Raw genomic sequence first — 15,784 nt, 5'->3', positions numbered from 1 at the left:
GTGGTAAAGGATCCGCTTGCCAATACAGGAGATGCAGGAGATGTGGGTTTAATCTCTGGGTCAAGAAGATTCCATGGAGTAGGAAATAGTAACCCACTTTAGTATACTTGCCTGGAAAATCCCATGGACAGACGAGCCTGGGGGGCTACAGTCCATGGGGTTGCAAAGAATTGGACACAACTGATTGACTGAACATGCTTGCAATCTTTATTTCCTCCTCCTCCTGATAGTTTTGGGTTAATTTACTTATATTTTTCTAGTTAATTTATATATAAAGTAATTACATTCTTTTTTAGTGTTGGTATTTTCAGCTATAGATTTCATCTTCAGCACTGTTTCTGCTGCATCTATAATTTTTGGTTATTGTGTTTTCATTTTATCTTTGCATTTTATAATTTCCTTTTTGATTCCATCTTTGACACAGTGGTAGCTTAAATTTGGCATGCTGCTTAAATTAGTAAATTTTCCAGTTTTCCTTCCATTATCTTTGGTAGTGTCATTTCACTGTGGTCAGAATAGATATACTATTTGGCTTTTTTTGAATCGATCTTAATGAGACTTGTCTTGTGCCTTAATACATAGTCTATCATGGAGAATGTTCTATGTGTACTTGAGAAAAATGTGTCTTCTGCTGTTGGAATGTTATATGTATATCTATTGGGTTTAATTGCTTTATAGCGCTGCTCAAGTCCCCTAAATGACTTTTTGACTAAATGTTCTATCCATTACTGAAAGTGATGTATTAAAGCTTCCATTTATTAATTTAAAACCACCAGATTTTCCCGTCAATCCTATCAGAATTTGCCCAGTATGTTTTGGGGCTCTGTTGTTTGGTTTGTACATACTTCTAATTGTTATATCTTCTTGATGTAATGATCCTCTTATCAATATATACTGTCCTTTGTCTTCTATAACAGTTATTGACTTAAAGTCTTTGTTATCTGATATTATATAAAACCACCCCAGCTCTTTGGTTAGTATTTGTATGGATAGCTTCTGTCCTCAATACCCAGAGCCATAAAAGAAAATACGACTTTCCCAGTCTTTGCAGTTTAGCTCTAAGCTGGGGCACGTTAACACTAAGCCAGGCCACCTACAACTCTGTCTTAGTCTTTTGCTGACTGTGGGAAGCCCAGAAATCCACCTCAGGTGCAAGTCTAGGATTCTCTCAGTTTTCTTCTGGGCAGGTGTCCAGTTCTGAATATGCTTATTGCATTCCATTTCCCCCAGAATATACTGTGGCCCTTCTGAGCCCTAATTCCCCCAAGAAACTTCCTCCTCAGCCTTCTCCTGCCTGGGCTTTTGAATTTTGTCTGCTGCTTTCTTTGTCTGCTGTTCTTTGCCCCCCTCCCTTGTGGGGGAGGGGGAGACAGACAGTGTATGTCTTTACACGGGACAACGACTGCCACCAGGGAGGCTGCTCCAGTCTGAGCGGGGGTGGGGGGGGTGGGGAGCAAAACAAAGGTCATCCTCTGTGCCAGTCCGTCAGAAGATCAGCAGACAGGTCAAAATGCAAAAGCACAGTATTCAAAGAACAAAGTCTATGTTGGCTTTCTGATACCAGCATGCTGTACCAGGAATGCAGGCCGCCCCAGCCCTCTCTGACTGCTGCTGCCCTGGAAGTGGAGAGTGGCAGGGAGAAAAGTCTCAGTGCTCTCTTACCAAAACTCTTCTGCCATTTTCTTCCTGGAACAGGGTCCTACTAACTGTAAAATCCTGGAGTAAATGCCAGAACTATGAAAAAGCTGATTCTGTCATTGCTTTCCAACTTTTGATTGATTCAGTGGAGGACCTGATTTTTTGAGAGGATTACTCTGAACTTTCTGTGATATTCATTAAAGGTGTGGTTTTCATGTTTATTTATACTGCTTGGATTTTGCTGTTTCTGGTCTGAATATTTTACTAAATTGGGGATTTTTAACCTATTTCTTCAAAAATTTTTTCTGCTTCATTTTCTCTCTTCTCTTTGTAAGATTCCAATTACCTTTACGTATTGTCTTACAAATCCCTAAAACTGTGTGTGTGTACACACACAGCTTTTAAGCATCTCATACTGATCTGCCTTCAAGTTTACTGACTTGTCTATGATCTCTATTCTGTTACATCTGTCGGATTAACTTTTAATTTCAGATACTAAATTTTTCAGTTCTAGAACTGCCATTTTTCTTTTCATAGTTTATAGTTCTCCTCCAAGATTTCCCATTTTTTCATTCATTTGAGACTATCTTTCTTTATATTCTTAAACTTCATTGTATTAACTGCTTTAACAATAAAATTCTTTTATTGTTAACTACAATAATTGAGTCAGTTTTTTTCTCCTGGGAGTGAGCCACACTTTCTTGTTTCTCTGTTTTGAATCCTGAAGTCTATCATCAATTCTATCTTTCTCCAAAGAAAGTTGACATTTGTTCTGGTTGCTATTGTTGCTTCATCAGGCACTTAAGTTGCTGAATTAAAAATGCAAACTCCTTCCCTGCAGTTGGCAGCTCCTTAGATCTCACAGTACTTTCAGCTGGTAGCTGTTATATCGGTTATCTGTTGATGTGTGACAAATTTCCACAAAATTTAGCTTCTCAAATCAATAACATATTTATTTCACACAGTTTCTGAGGGTCAGGAACCCAGACGGTGTTTAGTTGACTTGCTCTGTCTCAGAATCTTGTATGAGATGGCAGCCAATCTATTGGTTGGTACTACAGACAGGCTTGATTAAGGCTAGTAGATTTGCTTCAAAACTTATTTATGTGGCTACTGGCAGCAGAATTGAGTTCCCTGCTATGTCAGCCCCTTCAAGACATGGTAACTGGTTTTTCCCAGAGCTAGTAATATCAGGGAGAGAGAATATACATGAGTCAGAAGCAGCACATACTCCAAGAAACAACCTAGTACCCAGATCTTGGTTTCTAAAACCTTTCTTCACTAAAAGGAACCAGGTTCCTTTATTCTTGGCTAAAATAACACAACCATAAAATATACAAATAACACAAAGGCAGACTTTAGGCCAGTTCCTCTTGAAGTGATGACAAATTCTTTGTCTGTAATCACAGTTTTACTTTTCATGTCAAGTTTATATTATCAATAGATTAAGATGGTTTTGAAAAAATTACATTTAAGGAAGTGGAGCTTACTCTCCACTCTTTGAGGATGGACTAGACTTTATAATCCCGTTCTAAAGAACAAAGTATGGAAAGGAGAAAATAAAAACATTACCTTGCAGAAACCTGGCAGACACTATTTTAGCCAAGGGATCAAGGTTAACACGCCAGTGATATCTTGTGGATGTCAGGTATCCCTGAGGTGAAGAGAGCACTCAATCTCTGTGGTGTTCTTTCCAAAAACCCATAACCCCAGTCTATTTATGAAAAAATATATCAGATAAACTCATATTAGGAAATATTCTTCGAACTCCTAACCAGTTCTATACAAAACCATTAAGATCTTGAGAAACAAGGACAGGCTGAGGAATTCTCATGGACTGGAAGACATACCTGTATGCAGTGTGCTATCCTGGAATAGATAACTGGAACAGAAAAAGGACATTGATGGAAATATAATGAAATTCAAAAGCATCCAAAGCCTATTTAATAGTACTGTGTCAACGTTAGCTTCTTGGATTTAAAAATGTGACAGAGGGGACTTCCCTGGTAGTGCAGTAGTTAATACTCTGCTTCTACTGTAGAGGGCACAGGTTCAATTCCTCGTTGAAGATCCTGCACACTGGATGATGGGCCCAAAAAAAGTAACATAATAATGTGAGATGATAACATCAGGGAAAACTAAAACTAGATGAAAAGTATTCAAGAACTCCATACAACTTCTGCAACTTTTCTGTAAATCTGAAATTCCTGGAAACAAGAAGTTTATTTTAAAAAATTACTGGAAAAAAAGTACCATCACACTTACTCTGTAAAGTCCATTCTGGTATTGCAAGAGGAAAGCCTCCTATCTTATTCTGTCATTCTCGATGAGAAAAAAGAATCCTTGCTCTGTTTCTATACATCCTCCTTTTCACTCCTAGCAAGTGGACAACAGCAAGAACTTAAGATCTGCCAGCACCGTGAGGCTCCTCCGGCACTGCGTCAGTGAGACTCAACAGACCCCCTTTCGTTGTTGTTGTTAAGTTGCCGTGTTGTGTCCGACTCTTCGTGGCCATGGACTGCAGCATGCCAGACCTCCCTGTCCTTTACATGGTTGTTATTTGTCTCCATAGTTTTCCTTTACAAAACGATATAATTCAATTATTTTTTTTTCTGCTAGGAAATAATCTTTCAGTTCTGCCTAGTGGTATCTACAACCTTTTTTCACTGAAGGAGATAAATTTTGATGATAACCCTTTGCTGAGACCACCAATGGAAATCTGTAAAGGAAAACAATTGTATACTATTGCACGCTATCTACAGAGGGCAGATGAAAGAGATGGTAGGTAATGTCATTTTCTGGTATGTGTATGTTCACAAATAATTTGCTTTAATCAGAAGTTTTCAATCTGGCAGGGACATTAAAGTATTTATCATCTTCCCTTTTCTGAAGGCTGGGAGTTTATTTTGATAATTCAGATTATCTAATCTAGGTCTTTACATTTTGAACCATTGAAAAACAGGTAAATTTAAGTCACAGATGAGTTGCTCCCCATCTACTAGCCTTGATGCACTTCAAGAGGTTGTGGCCATCATGATCGTGGCCAGACTCAGAGAATCTACATATTGAATTTTTTTTATCAGTTCTGGACTATATCACCATATGCAGTCGTTCCAAAAGTCGTGTTTGGCCTTGAAGGCAGTTCACAGATCAGGTTTACTTGGCCCAGTGCTATTACTTGTCTGCAGTCCTTAGGCAATCCTCATTTCTGCTGTTCTTAAGTACTCCTCTGATTACTTTAGAGACTGGGTCCAGTTTCTTTAAATGCCCTTTCACCAGATGGAGACTGGTTTCTCCAAGTCTTTGGATGGAAGTTTCACTGTCTCATTCTTTCCCTGGGTTTGGGTTCCCAAAGTCTAAGCTTTTTCCTGGGACTCTGAGTTTGCCACTCACTGTCAATCCTCAGAATAGATCCAGATTTTTGTCCTCCAATTTAATGCAGTTTTTAAGTATTAAAGCAATTTAATGATCCAGATTTGGGGAAAGAGAATATATACAACTGTCCCCCCAAATCATTCTATTATGTACCCTGTCTGTGTAATCAAGAGGTTTATACCATCATAATCCTTTAATCTGTTGAGATGGTCACTAAAAATGCACAGTCCTCTGTAAGCCACAATATGTATGGTTACCTTAGCCACAATATGTATGGTTACCTATCTGAAGATTATGCAAGAAGATGGCCTCATTGATGGAAGGAGCCTAAGCAAAAAAGTCACAGTAGTTCTTTTCTCTAACTTTCTATGCAAGTTGGTTCTGCTATCATAAAAGGGGATATTTAATGGTAAGTTTACTTTTGTAAACTTTTGTAAAACAAAGCTTGAAGGCCTTTCTAAAGATCTGTGTTATTGCTAGGTTACAGTACTTTAGAGAAGGGCTGTAAAGTTACATGACTGAACTTCCTTGTTAACATTCTGTTACTCAAGTTCCTGAGGATAGAAGGTTCATGTGGTTCTAGCCCATGGAAGGGAAAGTTCAACAGGCAATGACAGTAAATCAAAGTCAGCAAAAACAAGAGAATTCAAGTCATTTATCGCCTTTCTTTATTCCCATGGGGCCTTCACACTGCAGGCTTGGCACCACAGAGACTGAAAAGGAAGTCATCATGGGAGATATATTTATCCTGCAATTAACAAGGAACATGGGGTCTCTTCCTTAAAATTTCACTTAGAAGACTGGATTTTCAATTATATCATTAACATACAATCTAGCCTGAGTGATTAATGGTATGGATAAACATTTTAAAACAGAAAGCACTAAACATATTTGAGATGATTATAGAGGGGTGGCAGATCTCTAGTTTTTGAAAATTCTCAAGTTACCCTGGTTAACAGAAAGATGGATTTAGTTCATATTAGCTAATAGCTTTTTCTAAACTAAAAACACTCTAGTTATGTCTAAGCCAACATTCATTAAATACATGATGTGAATATAAAACAAGCATATATATGTGTGTGTACACCGTATTTATAGTAGTGTTAAACTTGGTTTCTCAGGATAATATCCAAAGAAGCATATTAAAAAGCCAGAACTGAAGGAAGGAGTTAAATTTGTTTCAAATCCTTAAAGAATTAAAGGGTTTAATGATCACTTTGAAGTTGCTTATGATATTCTTCTAAATAGACATTTTATGGGAAATTGATATTTATGTTATTTATGTTTAGGGTTATTCAGAATTTAGAAGAAATGGACTAAGTGGTTCAAATTTCTATTTTGTTATCTTCTCAAATTTCAATTAGTATATCTGTACTTATTTTTCAATTTTGTTTGATATATACATTGTATAAAAGCACAGAAGTAAAAAACCTAGCTATAATAGTAACTCAAAATAGAGTACATTTTTCAAAACACATGGCCTAAATTTTCTTTTATGTTCCACTGTAGAGAAAATCTTAGCGAAGATCTTCAAGATAGTTGCCAAGAATATTACTGAAACACATTTTCAATTTTTGTGTCAAAAATTAAACCTGACAATCTCAGAAAGTGATAAGTCTGCATTGAGGTATGTATAAATGACAACCTGTAGTATAAGCCCATTCTCATGTTCTGGTTTATATCATACTGATATTACATGCTTCTGAAACATTCATATTAACATGAACTCTATTTGTTATAAAAGACTGATTTTAGTTTACTATATGTTTGAGATCCATATGGTTACAGTAGTTTGAGAGCAAGAACTCTGAGGATAGACCGCTTGGCTCTAAATCCCAACTAGTTTTGTGACCCTGGATAAGTTCTCTAACTTTTGTATGCCTCAGTTTTCCACTAGTAAAATAAACAGATTTACCTAAGAGAGTTGTCATGAAATCAAGCATGTAGTGCAGGAGCAGTAATGCACTGGTCTACAGTAAATAGGCCACAACTATATTGAGGTCTTGAGTAAATCTCTCTTAGAATCAAATGTTAATTGAATTGTCAGTGTTGTACAAGGCAACAAGGGCTGGCATAGGACTGATATTCACTTACTATGTGTCAAACTCTATGCTATATTTTTATATAGACTGTCTTCAGTTAATTTAGTCACTCTGGCAAACTGTATATCTAGGTTGCAGTTTAAAACAATGTTCCTAACTGATAATTAAAATAATTATTATTTAAAATTTTTTCAGCACTGTTTCACTAAGCGAGAGAGTCCACCAAGTACTTGATAAGTGGAAAATGGAAAAGAACAACTTGTCAGTAACCACTGCTGCTTTAAGAGATCAACTAACTCGGGCGCTAACTATGATAGGAGCATATGAGATTATGGACAAAATAACAGCTTTAAAACTTTTTTCATGTGCAATTAAATTCTGAACAGTGTATCTGGAATAAGAACTGAGAACTTAGGCTGCACTTAGATAACTGAAACTGGATAGAAGAGAAATACATGTCATGTCTCTTTTTATGAATTCCTAAGAGATGATAAATTTTGGCTACCACTCTAGTGTCATCATAATAAAATATTACAGACACTATTTTGTGTATTAGTTCTGTTGTTTCTCTACCCTCCCTTCAGAGATACAGATACAAAGACAGCTATTCTTCAGTTCAGTTAAGTTCAGTTGCTCAGTTGGGTCCGACTCTTTGCGATCCCATGGACTGCAGCACACCAGGCTTCCCTGTCCATTACCAACTCCTGGTGCTTGCTCAAACTTATGTCCATGGAGTTGGTGATGCCATCCAACTATCTCATCCTCTTTCGTCTCCTTCTCCTCCCGCCTTCAATCTTTCCCAGCATCAGAGTCTTTTCAAATGAGTCAGTTCTTCGTATCAGGTGGCCAAAGTATTGGAGTTTCAAGTTCAGCATCAGTCCTTCCAATGAATATTCAGGACTGATTTCCTTTCGGATGGACTGGTTGGGTCTCATTGCAGTCCAAGGGACTCTCAAGAGTCTTCTCCAACACTATAGTTCAAAAGCATCAATTCTTCTGCGCTCAGCTTTTTTAGTGAATATAAATCTTTAGGCACTCTTATTACTGTGGGAAAAGTTTAAAAATAGAGAAGGACTGGAGACAGGTGCTGTAGTTGGGAACCAGTATTTCATGTTGCACTTCCAAAACAAGAATAAAGACAATAAGATACACGGTGTTTAAATCCATGTACTGTGTTTAAGTACTGTGTTTAATTTGGTCTCACATCACAAAATGTCTGTATCTTTTAAATAGAAAGTTATTTTATAAAGTTAATAAAAACTGTACACTGTCTAGAATATTCCCAATCACTTGGAGACTCAGGTCACACTAGCTTCTTATTGTCGTTCCGTCCCTAAGTTGTGTCCGACTCTTTTGTGACCCCATGGACTGTAGCCCACCAGGCTCATCTCCATGGGACTTCCCAGGCAGGAATACTGGAGTCGGTTGCCATTTCCTTCTCCAGGGGATCTTCCTAACCCTGGGATCAAACCCACATCTCCTGCATTGCAGGAGGATTCTCTACCACCAAGTCACTCAGGTAGCCCCCCACGAGCTTAAGTCAGTGAAAAATGAGGAATCCTGAAGTATTATTTGTTTCACCCGTGGTTGGTGTCGATGGTTAACATTCTCAACTGGCAGCAAAGTATTTCCATAGAACATTAAAATAGGAAGGAACTTGGAAACTGTCTATTAGTTTACAGATAAGAAAAGTAAGACCTAGAATAATTAAGTGACATAGGCAGGTTCTCTATCCTTCCTTCAAAGATAAAAGACCAGAAACTTTTCTTGGGAAAACTTTAGTCTGTAAGTGAGAGAGAGAAGAAAACTGGATAACATCAGAACAACATCACAACTTTCACTGTGCCCAGTTCTTATCTTTTGCCAGACTGCTACAACAGCCTTTCAAACAGATGTTTTATCATATTTGTTGTTGTTTAGTTGCTCAGTTATGTCCAACTATTTTGCAACCCCATGGACCCCCCAGTGAGACCCCATGGAGCCTTCCAGGCTCCTCTGCCCAGGGGAGTGGGTAGCCATTCCCTTCTCCGGTGGGGATCTTCCCAACCCAGTTATTGAATCTGCGTCTCCTGCACTGGCAGGCAGATTCTTCACCTCTCACCCTCTCACCCATCAGGGTTTCCTGTCTTACCCATAGACTCACCCAGAGCTCACTGTATTTTGTTGCCAGATTTATGTTTTAAAAACACAGATATAAGCATATCAACCTCATGATCAAAATTTCAAATTATTCCTTTTATAGTGTAGATCAAGGGCAGCCAGTCTGGCGGAGAGAGAGGTTCAGGTCACTGTCTTCCTGAGTTTGTGGGGCAGCTGAACTCCCCCAATTCCTTGGTCCTTTGGCGCCACCTCAGGAGCAGGGAACAATTCTGACTGAGGAAGGGTCGAGAAGGTTCCTTGGAGAGACTTCCATAGAGAGAGGTAGGCTCTGAAGAGTTTTAGCATCAGTCCTTCCATGAATACTCAGGGTTGATTTCCTTCAGGATTGATTGGTTTGATCTCCTTACAGTTCAAGGGACTCTCAAGAGTCTTCTGAAGCACCACAATCCTTTATATATACTGTACAAGGAACCATTTTCTAATCCAAGATCATAAAGATTTACACCTAAGTCTGTATTAATAGGGCTTCAGTTCAGTTCAGTCACTCAGTCATGTCCGACTCTTTGAGACCCCATGAATCGCAGCGCGCCAGGCCTCCCTGTCCATCACCAACTCCTAGAGTTCACTCAGACTCACGTCCATTGAGTCAGTGATGCCATCCAGCCATCTCATCCTCTCTCGTCCCCTTCTCCTCTTGCCCCCAATCCCTCCCAGCATCAGAGTCTATTCCAATGAGACAACTCTTCGCATGAGGTGGCCAAAGTACTGGAGCTTCAGCTTTAGCATCATTCCTTCCAAAGAAATCCCAGGGCTGATCTCCTTCAGAATGGACTGGTTGGATCTCCTTGCAGTCCAAGGGACTCTCAAGAGTCTTCTCCAACACCACAGTTCAAAAGCATCAATTCTTCGGTGCTCAGCTTTCTTCACAGTCCAACTCCCACATCCATACATGACCACTGGAAAAACCATAGCCTTGACTAGATGAACCCTTGTTGGCAAAGTGATGTCTCTGCTTTTGAATATGCCATCTAGGTTGGTCATAACTTTCCTACCAAGGAGTAAGCGTCTTTTAATTTCATGGCTGCAGTCACCATCTGTAGTGATTTTGGAGCCCCTAAAAATAAAGTCTGACACTGTTTCCACTGTTTCCCCATCTATTTCCCATGAAGTGATGGGACCGGATGCCATGATCTTCGTTTTCTGAATGTTGAGCTTTAAGCCAACGTTTTCACTCTCCACCTTCACTTTCATCAAGAGGCTTTTTAGTTCCTCTTCACTTTCTGCCATCAGGGTGGTGTTATCTGCATATCTGAGGTTATTGATATTTCTCCTGGTAATCTTGATTCCAGCTTGTGCTTCTTCCAGCCCAGTGTTTCTCATGATGTACTCTGCATATAAGTTAAATAAGCAGGGTGACAATATACAGCCTTGACGTACTCCTTTTTCCTATTTGGAACCAGTCTGTTGTCACATGTCCAGTTCTAACTGTTGCTTCCTGAACTGCATATAGGTTTATCAAGAGGCAGATCAGGTGGTCTGATATTCCCATCTTTTTCAGAATTTTCCACAGTTTATTATGATCCACACAGTCAAAGGCTTTGGCATAGTCAATAAAGCAGAAATAGATGTTTTTCTGGAACTCTCTTGCTTTTTTGATGATCCAGCAGATGTTGGCAATTTGATCTCTGGTTCCTCTGCCTTTTCTAAAACCAGCTTGAACGTCAGGAAGTTCACGGTTCACATATTGCTGAAGCCTGGCTTGGAGAATTTTGAGCATGGCTTTACTAGCGTGTGAGATGAGTGCAATTGTGCGGTAGTTTGAGCATTCTTTGGCATTGCCTTTCTTTGGGATTGGAATGAAAACTGACCTTTTCCAGTCCTGTGGCCACTGCTGAGTTTTTCAAATTTGCTGGCATATTGAGTGCAGCACTTTCACAGCATCATCTTTGAGGATTTGAAATAGCTCCACTGGAATTCCATCACCTCCACTAGCTTTGTTCACAGTGATGCTTTCTAAGGCCCACTTGACTTCACATTCCAGGATGTCTGGCTCTAGGTCAGTGATCACACCATAGTGATTATCTGGGTCGTGAAGATCTTTTTTGTACAGTTCTTCTGTGTATTCTTGCCATCTCTTCTTAATATCTTCTGCTTCTGTTAGGTCCATACCATGTAAATCCTTTTGTTTCCATCAGTGGCTGTTAAGATAGCTGATCTTCACAAATGCATGTGGTTAGTTTTCAAAGCTACTGCAGGAGGATGGGAGTAGATTAGGTTAAAAATACTTGAAGCTTGCTGTTCTTATCAAGATACAGCTGCTTTTCTTTAATAAATGCTCCATGGATTGCTGACAGGTTTTGATTAGTTTTCAGAGTTCTCAAAAAATTGATTCTGACACATTTTAGGTCTGTTTTCTTGTTATTTTAGAGGGGAGATTTCTAGGAGTTTTTGACTGCCATCTTCCCTGACATCACTCTATATGTTTAGTTTTATATCAGCCATCTTGCTACATGTTTTCCATTTGTCTCACCTTCTTATGTTTATTCTCATTACCTGTCTTAATTTGACCAATCATTTTATTATTTTTCTACTGATTTTATTTCTATTATTTTAGAGATTACATTAGAAATCACAACATTCATATAGCAAAATACACAAGACGTAAAACTTCTTAATGCATGTTCTCCTCTCTTCATTTGTTGTGTTGCATTTTTAATTCTATATTTAAATTGACTAACTTTATAATCATTGCTTTTAAAGTCAATATGTATGCATTTATACACACATATATATATAAATTATTTCTCCCAGGGTTCTGCATTCCTCGTTGCATTTCTATCTTGTCTAGATCATTTTACTCCTGCCTAAAGAATTCCCTTTAATATTTATTTTAATTCAAATTTTCTCATGATTAATTTTCTGTTATATTTGACCAAAAATAATTTGGCCTTCAGAAATTCATTTTAACAATGTTAGCACATTACTTCTTACATGCTTCTATAGTGGCCTCTTAGTTTTTCTTGAAACTCCCAAAGAAAAACTCCCAATTTTTTTGGCTCTCCCAAAACTGAAATGGTTCAAGAGTCCCATTTTTCCTCAGTGGAGTTTGTCAATACTTAAATTCAGTCTGCTTGGTTGTCTTACGATCACAGCTCTCTAACGGTTTCAAAAGAAAGCTATGATTTTAGAAATTTTTTTTCTCCAGGAATTTGGATTTAAGGGTTTAAGAAAATCCTTATGTGGTTTTCCTCATCTTAAGTAGAAGCAGAAATCCTGGTTTCTTTGTATATTATTCCTGGAATGCTTTTCCATCTCTTTGCTTAAAAAATAATATTGGTTTTGGACCAGGGCTTCCTGCATGAATCAAAAAGCATCTTCCTTCATTTTGAGGCCCTTAGTTTAAGTTTCTTCCCAGTCTCCCATATGGTGGTGATTGTCCTAAGGTCTAAAAATATCCTATTAACAGAAAATGTCTCCTCCTTCCGGGTAACTCACCTCCATCTTACTTTTCCTTGCCTTGGGCAAATTATTTTTTTATACTTTGTAACTGGAGCCTGACATAAACTTTAATGTCCTCATTTTGCAACTTTGTGCCTCTGTCAAATTCTCACTCTATTAACTTCTGTATTCTTGCTGATAGCCTCCAGAAAATAAGGAACTCACACCCCTAGGCATGGCTCTGCTGGAGAATGAATGTTGCTACTATCACTTCTCTACATTATTCTCTTTCCACTTACATTTTGCCTTCTCATCTCAACTATAGCAATGTTCTTTCTTCCTTCATTAAATCTTTAACCTCAACCTAAATGAAGAAGAGGTGATAAAACCTCCTCAAAGTCAGGCTGGCACAGTGCTTTCACTTCCAGTTATTCCAGCTTTTTGACAGTAAGGTACATGGGTTTATTTCTAATTATCCCATATTCTTTATAGAACAAATACCCAAACGCATATTGAATAGCATGCATGTATTATTTTCCCAATTTCAAAGTCTGGCTTCTTACAGAAATTAGAGTTTCCACTTCTTTTGAAATTTATCTGAACATAATCTTACTCAGTGTACCAATACTGTTTTGATTTTGGTAGACAATGGTAGCCAACAACAGTTTCAGGTGAGGGTTAGTTACATTCCCCTAGAACCTTACTCCATCAATGAAGCAAATCTTAATACAATTCTCTCTCTCACACACACATGCACACACACACACAGACATAGAGTTATGTAATCTGTAAGTGCAACAAAATCCCAGCTCTGTCATTTTTAAATATGCTAACCACACCTTTCAGGAAAGATACACTGGGGGTAAATGTGACAACATACTAGAGATAAGATTTGACTAATCTGATAGTCTAGTTTAGGCAACCAGAATCTTCCAAATTTCAACCTAGACAAACAACAGTTGTGGGATTGAGCTGGAGAGTCAACCTTAACAGAAGAGACTACGGGGCTGGATGGAATTTTTTTTAACTGTGGTAAAGCACACATAAAATTTATCAGCTTGACCATTTTTTAAGCGGGATTAAGAACACTGACATGGTTATGCAACAATTGCTGCCATTCACCTCCAGAACTTTTTCATCATCCCATATTGCAACTTCAAACCCATTAACCCTTTGCCCTTCTCCTCAGCCCTGTAAACACCATTCTACTTTCTGTCTCTAGGTATCTCATAGAAATGGAATCATACAATATTTGTCTTTTTATGTCAGGCTTATTTCACTTAGCATAATGTCTTCAGAATTGCATTCACTTTTAAGCTTGAACAATATTCCATTGTGAATTTATGCCATATTTTGTTTATCCATTTATCTATTGATAGACACCTGAGTTACTTCCACGCTTTAGTTTTTGTGAATGAAGTGAAGTGAAGTTGCTCAGTCATGTCTGACTCTTTGCGACCCCATGGACTGTAGCCTACCACGCTCCTCCGTCCATGGGATTTTCCAGGCAAGAGTACTGGAGTGGGTTGCCAATTCCTTTTCCAGAGGATCTTCCCAAACCAGGGATCGAACCTGGGTCTCTTGCATTGTAGGCAGACGCTTTACCATCTGAGCCACCAGGGAAGTTATAATACTGCTATAAACATGGGGGTACAAACTTTTGTTTAAGTCCCAACTTTCAGTTCTTTTGGATATATATCCAGAAGTGAAATTGCTGGCTGATGGTGCGTGTACTCAGCCAACTCTTCGTAGCTCCATGGACAATAGCCTGCCAGGCTCTTCTGTCCATGGGATATTCCAGGTAAGAGTACTGGAGCAGGTTGCCATTTCCTACTCCAGGGGATCTTCCCAAACCAGGATTTGAACCTGCATCTCTTGCACTTTCTGCACTAGCATCACCATGGAGAAATTGCTGGATCATATGGTAATTCTATGATTAATTTTTTTAGGAATCACCATGCTGTTTTCCAAAATGACTGCACAATTTTATATCCTCACCAGAAGTGTACAAGAGTACATTTATCTTGGTAAGACTTGTTATTTTCTGTATTTTTATAACAGCCATTCTAATGGATATAAAGTGGTATTTCATTGTGGTCTTGATTTACATTTACCTAATGATTAGTAATGGTGAACAATTTTTTTCATATGCTTATTGGCTATTTGTATATCTTCTTTGAAGAAATATCTATTCAAGTTCTTTGCCTATTTTTAAAGTTGGGCTTTTTGGAGAGAATTTGTATATTCAGGAGTGTATCAAGTATTTTAGCGAATGCAATATATACATATAAAATGTCACTATTTTTTACAGTTAAAAACCCATATAGTATTTTATTCTATATTTACATAATATATATAATTTTAGCAATGAAAACACATTTCTAACTTTTACTCGGAAAATTAGGAAAGCCTCTGGTATCTAGCTTTTAGTGGCTGTCTCTGATATGGCCTTTCTTATTCAAACTCTAGCTGACCATCCTGAGAATTAAATTCCATATTGTTGCAATTGCCTGCACATACATCAACACATAATACAACATAACTAACACAATGCTCTGTTGAAATATTTGAAATTTAAATTAAATCCCACACACCATAGTTGAAAGGTTTGTATCTGGTTCTCTGGTTATGGTGCTTATTTTTCTGCCCTTCACCCACCATTCCCCAGTCACATTTGCTACCTTTTCTATTTCTTGAACAGCCCGTTTGCACATTCCTAACCCAGGGTCTTTGCACTTGCTGTTCCTTCTGCCTAGAATACTCTTCCTTTTGATTCTCTCATGAACTTACCCTTGTCACTACCCAGGTCTCAGCTCTGCCGGGAGCCAGCATATTGCATATTGAGTGCAGTACTTTCCACAGCATCATCTTTCAGGATCTGGAATAGCTCAACTGGAATTCTATCACTGCCGGGAGCCAGGGTGAGGAACTCCACCCGTGGCAAAGGTCATGAGGAAGGAGGCTCGGCATACACAAAGGCAGGATCGAGCCTCAGGAGTCCCCCTGGAAATTCTCGAGCATCTACCCCCAAAACCAGAGTCTGCCTGATTTCTGCTTTGTGCTTTCACCTACACCTCTGACTTTATGGGGGGCTGTCCCCCTCTACCTCTCTCTGAAAAAAGAGTTAGCTTACAGCTCTAGTTAATAATTCCTGGGTGTGACAGTGTTTCAACCTACAAACTCCTTTGGAA

At 38.5% G+C, this 15,784-nt stretch overlaps 1 protein-coding gene and 1 non-coding gene across 5 annotated transcripts in view; one reads left to right on the top strand and one right to left on the bottom strand.

Annotated features, from left to right (window-relative positions):
* The window catches only part of LRRD1 (leucine rich repeats and death domain containing 1), a 40,995-nt gene extending 26,303 nt beyond the window's left edge, over positions 1-14,692 (top strand). Inside the window, exons 3-5 of one of the 4 annotated variants that reach the window (XR_009735775.1) lie at positions 4,258-4,419; positions 5,710-5,864; positions 6,523-6,610. Coding sequence is in view for 3 of the 4 variants with exons in the window: in XM_061413412.1 (XP_061269396.1) it covers positions 4,258-4,419; positions 6,523-6,640; positions 7,251-7,437 (467 nt within the window). In the remaining variant the exon portion in view is untranslated. Of the gene's footprint in view, positions 1-4,257; positions 4,420-5,709; positions 5,865-6,522; positions 6,641-7,250; positions 8,027-14,542 lie in introns of those variants that run through there. The other 3 variants (XM_061413413.1, XM_061413412.1, XM_061413414.1) reach the window with 3 other exon arrangements.
* Positions 14,145-14,216, bottom strand: TRNAC-ACA (transfer RNA cysteine (anticodon ACA)). Its single transcript has one exon. It is a non-coding gene; the product is annotated as a tRNA-Cys (tRNA).
* Positions 14,693-15,784: the final 1,092 nt, after the last annotated feature.

Source organism: Bos javanicus, chromosome 4 (assembly GCF_032452875.1).
Source record: "Bos javanicus breed banteng chromosome 4, ARS-OSU_banteng_1.0, whole genome shotgun sequence".
Taxonomy (NCBI): Eukaryota; Metazoa; Chordata; class Mammalia; order Artiodactyla; family Bovidae; genus Bos; species Bos javanicus.
Note: the sequence above shows the minus strand (reverse complement) of the source record. Positions and strands in the feature narration are given on the sequence as shown.